This window comes from the organism of the source record quoted next, unplaced genomic scaffold (assembly GCF_019419815.1).
Source record: "Pyrus x bretschneideri cultivar Hongxiangsu unplaced genomic scaffold, Pyrus_bretschneideri_v1 Contig27, whole genome shotgun sequence".
Lineage (NCBI taxonomy): Eukaryota > Viridiplantae > Streptophyta > Magnoliopsida > Rosales > Rosaceae > Pyrus > Pyrus x bretschneideri.
The window spans coordinates 1,084,866-1,096,579 of record NW_025999579.1 but is presented as its reverse complement, the minus strand read 5'-3'; the positions used below and the strand labels follow the sequence as shown (position 1 = coordinate 1,096,579).

Genomic DNA, 11,714 nt, shown 5'->3' with positions numbered 1-11,714 from the left:
GGAATTTGACAGAGGTTTAAAGGATGGAAGACAATCAATCAACTGACTCACACACCTCAATCAAAACTTCACCCCGAGACGCCAAAATGGAGAAACTCAAACTCTTCTCGACATTTTGAGTTGTGTCCAAGTAAACTCAAACAAGAAAAGTTAAATCAAACGCAAGAAATGAACAAAAATTTAATGGAGAACTTTGCACAACGAAATTCAATAGATGTCTAATTTGTGCAATGGAACTCGATATCTAATCCTTTTGACAAACCAAGAAACGCAAAATAACATGATCTCTATTGGCACGAAAACTTAACACGACAAACTAATTAGATGCATATAAATGGGCAAAGGTAGGTTACACAACATCCGCCTAACAAACACAAAAACAAAGTTCAAATCCAAAGTAAACATCCAGAACCAGTACCAAAATTCGGAACAGAAATCCACCTCAAATGACATAGACTGCAACAGATGAAATTTCAAATATCTAAATCTATCTTACAGTAACTATGTCATCAATCTTCAAAATCATCCGCACGCACTCGGTGGCCAGAGTGATGGCACTTGTGCTGACGAGCAATGGCTGCACCACATTCTCCTCCAAGATGTTGGTAATCTGCCCCTTCCTCACATTAATCCCGGTGTTGATCTCTCCCTGTGCGTGGCGATTCCTCAGCTCAGTCACAATCGAAATTGGGTTCAACCCGGCATTCTCAGCCAGTGTATAGGGAACAACCTCGAGCGCCTCAGCAAACGACTTCACACAATAACCCTCCATCCCCTGCAGCACCTTAGCCCACGCCCCCAACTGCCTCGACAGCTCAATCTCTGGTGCACCGCCACCTGCAATCAAAAATCTCTTGCTCACCAAACACCTCACCACACAAAGAGCATCGTGCAGGCTCCGCTCCGCCTCATCTAGCACCAGTTGATTCGAGCCGCGAACCAGCACCGTGGTGGTCCGACCCATGTTCTGAATCCCTGTGATTTTCACAATCTTCCCATCACCAAGCGAAACCTCCTCAACCATATCAGCATACCCCAGTTTCTCGGCCCGGAAATGCTCGATATTCGCAATGGGCAAGCAATTCAGAGTCTTGGTGATGAACTCAATCTCATCTCTCTCCACATCCTTGATCACCAAGATCTTCGCTTTTGCCAAGTAATGCAAAGACAAATCAGTAACTGCATCTCTCAGAATACTCTTCTGAATCAGCAAAACGTTGCACCCGGTAGCCTTGATCTTTTTTATCATACTCAGAATGTAATTCCTCTCTTCCTTCAGAATCCTATCCATCTGAGTATAATCCGAGACGACAATGCTCTGCTCAATATCGGTTTTCGGTGGCGAAATCTGGAATTGAATCACAGCAATCTTGGCATTCTCCATCCTCGTCGGCCCACCGGCGGCGTGACTCGCCTTCTTATCAAAAACAAGTCCCTTCACCATCTCAGTATCGTCGACAGTTCCTCCGAGCTTCTTCACGATCCTGATGTCCCTAAGGTCCACTATCTCCGGCTTCGCCGGGTCCACCACGGAGAGCACGGCGTCCACGGCCATCGGCGCGAGCAGAGTCGAGTACTGGCTCACCACCTTGCTGTTGAGCGATGTGCTTGCAGACTTTACCAGCGAATCACGGTCTGTGAGCTCAACGGGGACGGCCATGGCGGTCAAGACGTCTACCGCTTTGGTGGACGCCTTGTGGAGAGAGTCAGAGATCACAGTCGGGTGGATGCCATGTGACAGAAGGACCTGGCACTGTTTCAGGAGAGCGCCAGCAATGACGACGACGGTGGTGGTTCCATCTCCGGCGGCAGCATCCTGGGACTTAGAAAGCTCGACAAGCATCTTGGCGGCAGGTTGGAGGACCTCCATCTTGTTAAGAATCGTGGCGCCATCGTTGGTGATGATAACCTCGCCGTTAGCGGTGGAGATCATCTTGTCCATGCCCTTGGGCCCCAGGCTGGTTCGGACGGCATCGGCGACGGCTCGAGCGGCGGTGATGTTGGCCTGGCGGATGTCCTCCTTGCGCTTGTTGTCCACATAGGACTCGGTCTTGGAGGAGCGCGGTTGGGAGATCACTGCCGGTGAAGCCATGGATGCTGGGATCGACGGAACCCTAACCCTAACTGAAATTTCAGAGATCGGTGGAGTGTATCGGGGTGAAAGACGCTAACTTGGTAAGGAAAAGGGCTTCAAAGTTCCAATTTTTGAAATGCTAGAGAGAGAATGGAAACCCTAGAGTCAGTGAGATGCAAGAGGGAGAGGGTTTTAGGTTATGAGAGACAGAGAGAGAGTGGAGAAGGGCTCTAGGAATTAGACGAAAATGGCCTTGTTGGGAGGGAGTGTTTGACACGCGCGTAGTTTGGATTGGATCGGTTTTATATAAATGGCGGTTCAATCAATTTGATATGATTCTATACCGGGTCATCCGTTAAGAATTTAAATGATCAGTTCTCTTATCAGGAACTTGTTAGTAAATTAGGTCATTCAAGTTGGGTCGTTATTCGGTTACCCATTAATAAGTTGGCCATTTTGTTAGGAGGAAGCGTTTGACACGTGCGTGGGGTGGACGAGATCGGTTTTATATAAATTGTGGTTCAATCAAGTTGATATGATTATGTATCAACATATCACCCGTTAAGAATTTAACGAGTAGGATTTGTCATTAAGAACTTTTTAATAAACCAAGTCGTCTGAGTCGAGTCGTTATTCAATTACCTATTAACGAATTAAGTTATTATCTTTTTTATAGGAGAGTTGAGTAATTATCGAGTCATCTGTTAAAAACACAATACGATATTGTTTGTCAAATTTAGATATTAAACGTGATAATTCTTACATGACTCATTAAACCCACACCAAACAATTATGCCCGTTAACAAATTAGGCCGTTATCGGGTCACTTGTTAAAAATTCGTTAAAATAACGTCTTTTTATTTTTATTTTTATTTTTTATCCAGGTATCTCCGCACGTAGGCGAGAACTAATCTCTCGAGCTAGGTCGAATCCCATTTTGAAGGGCAAGCTCTCCCAATGTTGGCTTCTCCATTCACAAGACTCGAACTCGAACTCGAGACCTTGCTTAAGGGGAATAAGCTCCTTACCACTTGAATCACCAAGCATTGGTTAAAATAACGTCTTTTGACGCAACACAACCCATTAAGATAACCAATAGTACTGAAATTGCTCTGCTTTGTTCTATTTATATTTTTTTGCTTTTTATTTTTATCTTCGAGGAGGGCTGGACTGTAATTTTATTTATTGGTATTTATTTTCTTTTAATAGATAAAAGAAAAAACAGAGTCCAGCTCCAGAGTCATGACGTAAAGGCTCTCAGCGCCACTTCTCTCCAACCAACACCCACACCGTCCCCTGTCAAAAACTCTAATCCCTGCAAAAAATGGAGCCCAACCCTCCCTAACTACTCCAACTGACAAAGCTCACAACCGCCATAACCACCTTCTTCACACACCCCCAACCCCACAACCATGCCGTACTCCGCCCTCTTCCAGGGATATATATTCAGGACCACCACCATGTCCCTCAAACCCTCCACCACTTCCACCACTACCGTTCTCGTCTCTCTCCGCGGGACCCACCACCGCCGCCACCACGTAACTTTCGTAAGGCCGTCGATGCTGCTGGGATGCTCCATGAGGAACAGCCGGTACCACCACACGCAATGCCTTGCTCCGCCGCTGAATTGGAATGCGTGCTATTATCTGCCGCGTCATGTGGGGGACGTCGCGTGCCAGGCATCGTCTCGGGCGGTGGAGCTGGATTGGAAGCAGAGGAAGCAGCTGAGGAGTTCGGCGGTGCCGTTTTACCAGCAGAATTTGAGCTATGGACGGTTTGCGTACCAGGACGCCTCCGCGAGTGAGGAGTCCGACGCCGAACTGGGGTCGTCTCAGCGCCAAATGGTGAGTTCTGCTCTGCTCGTTTTGTTAAAAGTGTTGATTACTTGAATTGGGAACTTTGATTGAGTTGCTTTCGGAATGAAGATTTCATTTTTAACCTCAAAATCTCGCAATTTTTACTAGTCGAATTGTCGTTCGCATTGCTTTCCATCATTGTTAAATTCAAATGCAATGTAGCTGCCAATGAACGTAGGGTAGACCGTAGAGCTTAGGCATCAGTATATGTTTTTGAAGCATGGAGCTTTTTCGGACTTTCGATTAGCACCTGACAAAGTTGTTAAGTGTAGCACTTTTTTAAGCACAGCTGAAACCTGTTATTTTTCTCATCATTCTTCTTAATTGTAAAGGTTGTGACTTTTACTTGTTAATATATGATTAGGGTGGTTCGACCCTTGATAACATTGACGAATGGAGATGGAAGTTAACCATGCTTCTTCGCAACAAAGATGAGCAAGAATTGGTGTCCAGGGAAAGAAAGGATAGACGCGATTTTGATCATCTTTCAGCACTGGCAAGTAGGATGGGTTTGCATAGGTACGTCAGTTTAGCAAGCGTACAGTTATTATGTGTCCAAAATTGTATGTATTCTGATTCTTAATTTTCTTAAGCAGCCGTCAGTATTCTAGAGTTGTAGTATTTAGCAAAGTTCCTCAGCCAAATTACAGACCTGATCTGGACGATAAGCGGCCACAAAGAGAGGTACTTTCTTGCATGTTTATGCTCTATTTAGTTTAATTCATGCATGGAAAGAAATGGATGACGTTCTTTCCTTTGAACATTTGTGAAACAATTGCTCTCTAGTCTATGATGTGGGCCCTGAATTATTTGTTAATTTTGGTGCACATGTTATTGAAGTTACAAAGTCTTTTAGGCAACATATTGTTTTAAACTTTTTGAAGCGTGTGTAGGTTGTCTTACCTTTTGGACTTCATAGAGAAGTAGATGCTCATCTCAAAGCCTACCTATCTCAAAAGCCAATGAGCCAAGGAAATGTATCAGACCTTTCCTTATCAAGATCAAACAGTAGTAGAAGCATAACTAATGATGGAGGACATTATGAGCAGCAGGAGCCCTTGATACAGAATACTGATGCCATGGAGAAAATTCTTCAGCGGAAAAGCTTGCAACTGCGTAATAGGCAACGACATTGGCAGGTTATTTTTCCTTTCCTTTCCTTTTGTGACCATGATTCAGGCGGGAAGTTGATCTTTTTTGCTTTTTGTTAGTTCTTCTGTTTAGATGTAGGAAACAATGCACAGCTTCCTCTGTGAATTTTTTTTTGTTGTGTCTTTCTATAGTTTGACTTTGAGATGCAGCTTTTGTTCTCTTCATGTAGCTTTATAGTAGATTTGTAGACTTTTAAAAACATCCATATTGACATGTCAAGCCCTATACAGGAATCTCCAGAAGGTCAAAAGATGCTTGAACTTCGTAAAAGTCTGCCTGCATACAAGAAGAAAGATGCGTTGTTAAAAGCTGTGTCAGAAAATCAGGTGAGTTGTAATTTATTACTTCTACAATTGGTTACGGATGATTGCTTTTGCTCACCAGCATAGTTAAGTTTTTTTCTTCACATTATGTTGAGCAGGTCTTAGTTGTCTCAGGCGAAACAGGTTGTGGTAAAACTACGCAGCTCCCTCAGTACATTTTAGAATCTGAGATTGAAGCTGATCGCGGAGCGTCCTGCAGTATTATTTGTACCCAGCCTAGACGGATATCTGCCATGGCTGTTTCTGAAAGAGTTGCTGCAGAACGAGGGGAGAATCTGGGGGAATCTGTAAGTTACTGTTTTGATGACATAGATTTATCATCAAGGTGTTAGGCTCAATTTATTTCTTATCTTTTTTTATTTCACTTGGTTGTTGATCATTTATCTTTTTTCTAGCTGATTTGAACTTAAATCTCTCCCTATGGTAATAGGTTGGTTACAAAGTTAGGCTTGAAGGGATGAAAGGGCGGGACACCCGGCTTCTTTTTTGCACCACTGGTATATTATTGAGGAGATTACTTGTTGACAGAAAGTTGAGAGGTGTTACACATGTCATTGTTGATGAGATTCATGAACGCGGAATGAATGAAGGTAATTTTCAATTTTGGAAAGTAAATTTGTTGATTGGTATTTCTAATGTGGTGTTAAGCAAAGCCTTGCATTTATTTCAGATTTTCTTCTTATTGTTCTGAAAGAACTTCTCCCTCGCCGGCCAGAGTTGAGGTTGATTTTGATGAGTGCCACCCTAAATGCTGAGCTTTTCTCCTCCTACTTTGGTGGTGCTCCAATGATCCATATTCCCGTAAGTTCAGGGAACTACGCTTATTTTTTTTTCGTCTTTTTAATCAACTCATTTCTTTTAATTATCTGTGCCATGTACCCAAACTGTCGTGTAGCAATCTATGATCATCATTGTGTATTCATGTCAATATAGCATGATCTTAGGTGATTCCAGGTGCCATTTGTATTGCAAGTACAAAGCATTTCCTGATTCCTTCAGTGAATCCACTTTTGATTCAATTACATTTGTACATCTGTGGCATGCCAGTGTTGCATCGTTTATTTTCTTGATTACGTTTTGATAGGGATGTTATCAGCATAAGGTATACTGGACCCATTTGATTTTGGTGTTGGGCATTGCTGTATTTACAGGGGTTTACATACCCAGTCCGAGCACATTTTCTGGAGAATATTCTAGAAATGACTGGGTATCAGTTGAATCAATATAATCAGATTGATGATTATGGTCATGAAAAGTCGTGGAAAATGCAGAAACAAGCTCAAGGTTTCAAAAAGAGGAAGAGCCAAATTGCTTCTAGTGTTGAGGTATAGAAAATTTGTGTCTTATTTAGTTTGCGTTGCAATCCCCTAGGTTGTATTTAATTTTTTTGTCCCCTTTTGAACAGGATGTACTTGAAGCTGCTGACTTTAGGGAGTACAGTCCAAGGACTCAGGAGTCTCTGTCCTGTTGGAATCCTGACTCCATTGGTTTTAACCTCATTGGGAATCTTCTTTTACACATAGTCAGGAAAGAACGGCCTGGCGCAATTTTGGTTTTTATGACGGGTTGGGATGACATAAATTCCTTGAAGGATCAACTCCATGCTCATCCCCTATTAGGAGATCCTACCAGGGTCCTACTGCTAGCATGTCATGGTTCCATGCCTAGCTCTGAGCAGGTGATGTCACTGTTCTTTTGTGTTAATTCTCATTGCATAGTGCATACAAATACTACCATGGTCTCGTGATGGAAAAACACTGGATAATGAGCATTTTGACTTTCTCGATCCTCTAAGGATTCTTGTACTGAGGAGCTAATCAATACTTCATTACAGCTTCATATTTGTTCAATGAATCTTTTGATGCTGTCACTTGAAAAATTTAAATGGGACTCTATCATTTTTGGGTTGTTATTCTTCTTCTTGTAGTTCAAGGAATGGATTAATATTTTATTAAAGGTCATTTTTTGTTGTCTTTGTAAACAGAAATTGATATTTGATAGGGCAGAAGATGGTGTTCGGAAAATAGTTCTAGCTACAAACATGGCTGAGACTAGTATCACTATCAATGATGTAGTTTTTGTTGTTGATTGTGGAAAGGCGAAAGAGACATCATATGATGCACTAAATAACACTCCCTGTTTGCTTCCATCCTGGATTTCAAAGGCTGCTTCTCGGCAAGTAAGACAGTCTGACAGTTTCCATATCAATTTGATTATTTTCTAGTTCATGGTTGGATATTCTGATATGATGCAAAGCATGAGTTTGTACTGACTGTAATGCTTCTTAGTTAAACCGTGCAATTATTTTTGTTTTGTGGTACTCAAACTTTCACTGAAAGTTGCTCTCTTACAAGGAGATTTAATACACATGGGTTGACAATATTAATTGACGCCTTTAATCTGTAGAGGAGAGGCAGAGCTGGTCGTGTTCAACCTGGCGAGTGTTACCATCTCTACCCCAGATGTGTATATGATGCCTTTGCTGATTATCAGTTGCCTGAACTTTTGAGGACTCCGTTGCAATCTTTATGTTTACAAATCAAAAGTCTACAACTTGGAAGTATTTCAGAGTTCCTATCTAAGGCCTTGCAGCCACCGGAACCTCTGTCGGTAAATTTCTATCCGAGTACTCTCAGATTATTCTTTATAAAACTTGCATGGGAGGTGATAGTCTTGTGTTGCTTTTGAACTATATCTAAAATTAACAATGTGAATTATCATAGTTTGACAAATAAAATAGGTGAATTAAGATAAAATTATTCTTAATAGTGTAATCTATGCATATCTTCATATCAATCCTCACAATTTTTTTTGTTTTGTTTTGTAGGTTCAAAATGCTGTTGAGTATTTGAAGATCATTGGGGCTTTAGATGATAATGAAGATCTGACAGTGTTAGGTAATGAATGATTACCAAAGCTGTTTTAAATTGTGTGTTGATTTGTCTGCAAGTCAGAAAGATTAACGATTTCATGCTGTGCAGGACGTCACTTGTCAGTGCTTCCTGTTGAGCCTAAACTTGGAAAAATGCTCATATTAGGGTCTATTTTCAACTGTCTGGATCCAGTAATGACTGTTGTCGCAGGCCTCAGTATGAGAGATCCATTCCTTATGCCGCATGACAAGAAGGATGTAAGCATGATGTAGTGTTCCTTTTTACAGTTTGCTGTTGCGTATATTATAATGGTGTCTCCCATCCCCTGGCACGCCATCATATTCCTGTCTCGTTTGAAAACTGATCTTTTCACCAACTTAATAATCATAGTTGAGCATCGACTTTTATCCTTTTCACTAACATTCAAAGTAAAGAGACATGCAAAGAAGTTAACAGTAGTCTGTTATTGTATGTCTTTTTTTATATATTAAAAAATATCCCTAAACACAGTTCTCTTTCTGTTTTTTCCTGGGTAATCAACAAGCATAGGTTCAATAGTAACCATGTAATTTTCAACTTGTGTAGCTTGCAGAGTCGGCAAAAGCACAGTTCTCTGCTCATGAAAACAGTGATCATCTTGCTCTCATCCGAGCTTATGATGGTTGGAGAAGTGCTGAAAGAACACAGTCTGGCTATGAGTACTGCTGGAGAAACTTCCTTTCTGTGCAAACTCTGAAAGCCATTGACTCTCTTCGGAAGCAGTTCTTCTTTTTGCTCAAGGATGCAGGTCTGGTTGACCATAATACAGAAAACTGCAATACATGGCGCCATGATCAGCATCTTGTCCGAGCAGTCATCTGTGCTGGATTATTCCCTGGAATATGCTCTGTTGTGGTAAGTTGTTATGCATTTCTTATAATGTTTGTATATTTTTCATCTTCTAATTTTTTTTATACGCATGAAAAGAAACTATTTGTCTTAATAGGCTCTTTTACTCTGTACAATATACAAAGAAAGGAGTGATATGCTCAAGTGAGCAAAACAGAGTGATAAGAGGGTGTTGTGATCTTCACATTTCGTTGAATCGATTCCCCAATAGATATGTCCAAGTTAACAAAAACTGTGATAAAGGGGGACATGATTCTTCAGATTAAGTTGAATTTCTGAATGGCCACTGATTTTGTTTGCATCTGTTTTGCTTGTGGATGGCTTGTCTTTTCTCATTTATTGTATATGTTGTGCAAACGTTCCGCAGAACAAAGAGAAGTCGATTATGCTGAAAACACAGGAAGATGGACAAGTGATGCTGTACTCGGTTAGTTTCTTGTCTTTGGTTGAATTCATGTTTCCTTGTATTGCTTGAAGTTTTCCGTTCTAATTGTGTATGATGACACATTTTCTGTTTTGTTTTTTATTATCTATCTATCAGAGTTCTGTCAATGGAAACATACCCAAAATTCCATATCCATGGCTTGTCTTCAACGAAAAGGTGAAAGTGAATTCGGTTTTTCTCCGGGATTCAACTGGTATATCTGATTCTGTGCTCCTTTTGTTTGGAGGCAACATTTCCAGGGGTGGTCTGGTGCGTTTATTGATCTTGGACATGATTGTTACTTTTTTTGTGTTTTCTTCGTGAAAAAATAGTAAATACTCCTCCTTGCTTTTGGTAGGATGGGCACTTGAAGATGCTGGAAGGATACTTAGAGTTTTTCATGAATCCCGCATTAGCAGAAACATATCTTTGCTTAAAGAGGGAGCTTGATGAACTGATCCATAATAAGGTTTGTATTTATCTTCAGCATTTGTCACAGTTCTTGACTTTATCACTTGAATCTGGACCTGTTCTTCCTCGATGTCTCTCCTCTCGTCTCTCTCTCTCTCTCTCTCTCTCTCTCTCTCTCTCTCTCACATACACACACGCAAGCACACACACATGAACAGTCACTCCATTTACTGCTAAATGCTAACATGGGGATGCGTTCTTTGTAAGCAGCTCCTGAATCCCATATTGGATATGCAATCACACACGAACCTCCTATCAGCGCTAAGATTACTGGTCTCAGAGGATCAATGTGAGGGTAGATTTGTATTTGGTCGCAAGGTGCCAGTGCCCTCAAAGAAGGCAACACAAGAGAAGGTACCAAAGTTAAAAGGCACCATGAAGAAAGTTGCGGAGAACAATAATTACAAAAATCACCTCCAAACATTGCTCACCAGAGCCGGGCATGATGCACCCACCTACAAAACAAAACCATTGAAAAACAACCAGTTTCGTTCCACAGTGATCTTCAATGGGTTGAACTTTGTAGGCAAACCTTGCAATAGTAAGAAAGAAGCAGAGAAGGACGCAGCTGCTGAAGCTGTACTCTGGTTAAAGGGAGGGAATCATTCATCATCCACAGATATTGACCATATGTCGATGCTGCTTAAGAAAAGTAGAAAGAAAATCCAGAAAGGGACCTCATTTGATAGTGCCAAATGGGGTTAAGGGTTGCTCGTCATATAGTGGAGTTAGGCATACAATCAAAAGCACAATCAGTGGCAAAGAGCTGCCCGAGGCTGGTCCAACTTGAAAGATTAGGGTGAATAAACATTGAACATCAATCTTCTAGGCCGTTGAGCTACATTCAGAATAGAAGCTACATTGTATAGAATCTATGATCAGTTTTGGCATTTGCAGATCCATATTTGGAAAGGGGGTGATATAGGACATTCTTTATCGGCAGATGCGCCCATTTTTGGAAACGGGTGATTTGGCACATTCTTCGTAGGGTATGGAGAATGTACCTTGTTCTGTCGAAGTAGTGGATTATTCTACAAGTCTTTTTTTACGGCAGCTTATGGATCTCACTGACCCATGGCTACTGCTGGGCATGGGTCAAAGAGCTGCATCTTGTCTGCATCTTGTATATATTTGTATCGGTAGAGCAGTCTTAGGGTTGTATCTGTAAAGCAGCAGCTTATTATTTAATTTTAGACAGGGAAAGCATGGCGGAGTTTGCCTATGCCTGCGCTAGAACTTGTAGCTCGGCACACACCGGTCAGTTTTGGCCTCCCGTGGCTGGTAATGCCATTGAACTTATTGAACGCTGTCCTCATGATTTTATAAATAACATAGAAATTTTCTTTTCCGATGACATCTGCTGCATGAACTCTGTTCGAACTAAGCGGCATTGAATACCGTGATCCGGGCTTATCCCCTGATCGAGCTGCTCACCTTCGATTACTTGCTGAGAGCTGTTTGTTTGCTGGACTTGCAGCACCTCCCAACCAAGACCCGCTGACAGTTGCAAATTCACTGCGAGTAAATGAAAGTTAGACATCAAACATATCATGTTAGTGTGGTCACATAACTTTCTTGCAACACAAGTTCGAAAAAAGGTAGGTTTATCCACATACAAGCTGATAGATTCAAACAAGGTTTGAAAACCGCGCA

General features: G+C 41.5%; 2 protein-coding genes across 2 annotated transcripts; one reads left to right on the top strand and one right to left on the bottom strand.

Annotated features, from left to right (window-relative positions):
- Positions 1-303: 303 nt before the first annotated feature.
- On the bottom strand, positions 304-2,335 carry LOC103950612 (T-complex protein 1 subunit delta-like). The gene has a single exon (XM_009361842.3). The coding sequence runs from the start codon at positions 2,090-2,092 to the stop codon at positions 488-490; it is 1,605 nt and encodes a 534-aa protein (XP_009360117.1). The 5' UTR covers positions 2,093-2,335; the 3' UTR covers positions 304-487.
- Positions 2,336-3,307: 972 nt separating this feature from the next.
- LOC103950611 (DExH-box ATP-dependent RNA helicase DExH3-like) lies at positions 3,308-11,415 on the top strand. The gene is made up of 19 exons (XM_009361841.3): positions 3,308-3,918; positions 4,295-4,449; positions 4,527-4,614; positions 4,824-5,069; positions 5,313-5,408; positions 5,504-5,692; positions 5,836-5,995; positions 6,076-6,206; positions 6,557-6,730; positions 6,811-7,083; positions 7,390-7,584; positions 7,812-8,015; positions 8,233-8,302; positions 8,387-8,535; positions 8,864-9,172; positions 9,534-9,593; positions 9,708-9,860; positions 9,949-10,059; positions 10,272-11,415. Exons 1-19 carry the CDS (start codon positions 3,487-3,489, stop codon positions 10,764-10,766), a joined length of 3,690 nt encoding a protein of 1,229 aa, XP_009360116.2. The 5' UTR covers positions 3,308-3,486; the 3' UTR covers positions 10,767-11,415.
- Positions 11,416-11,714: the final 299 nt, after the last annotated feature.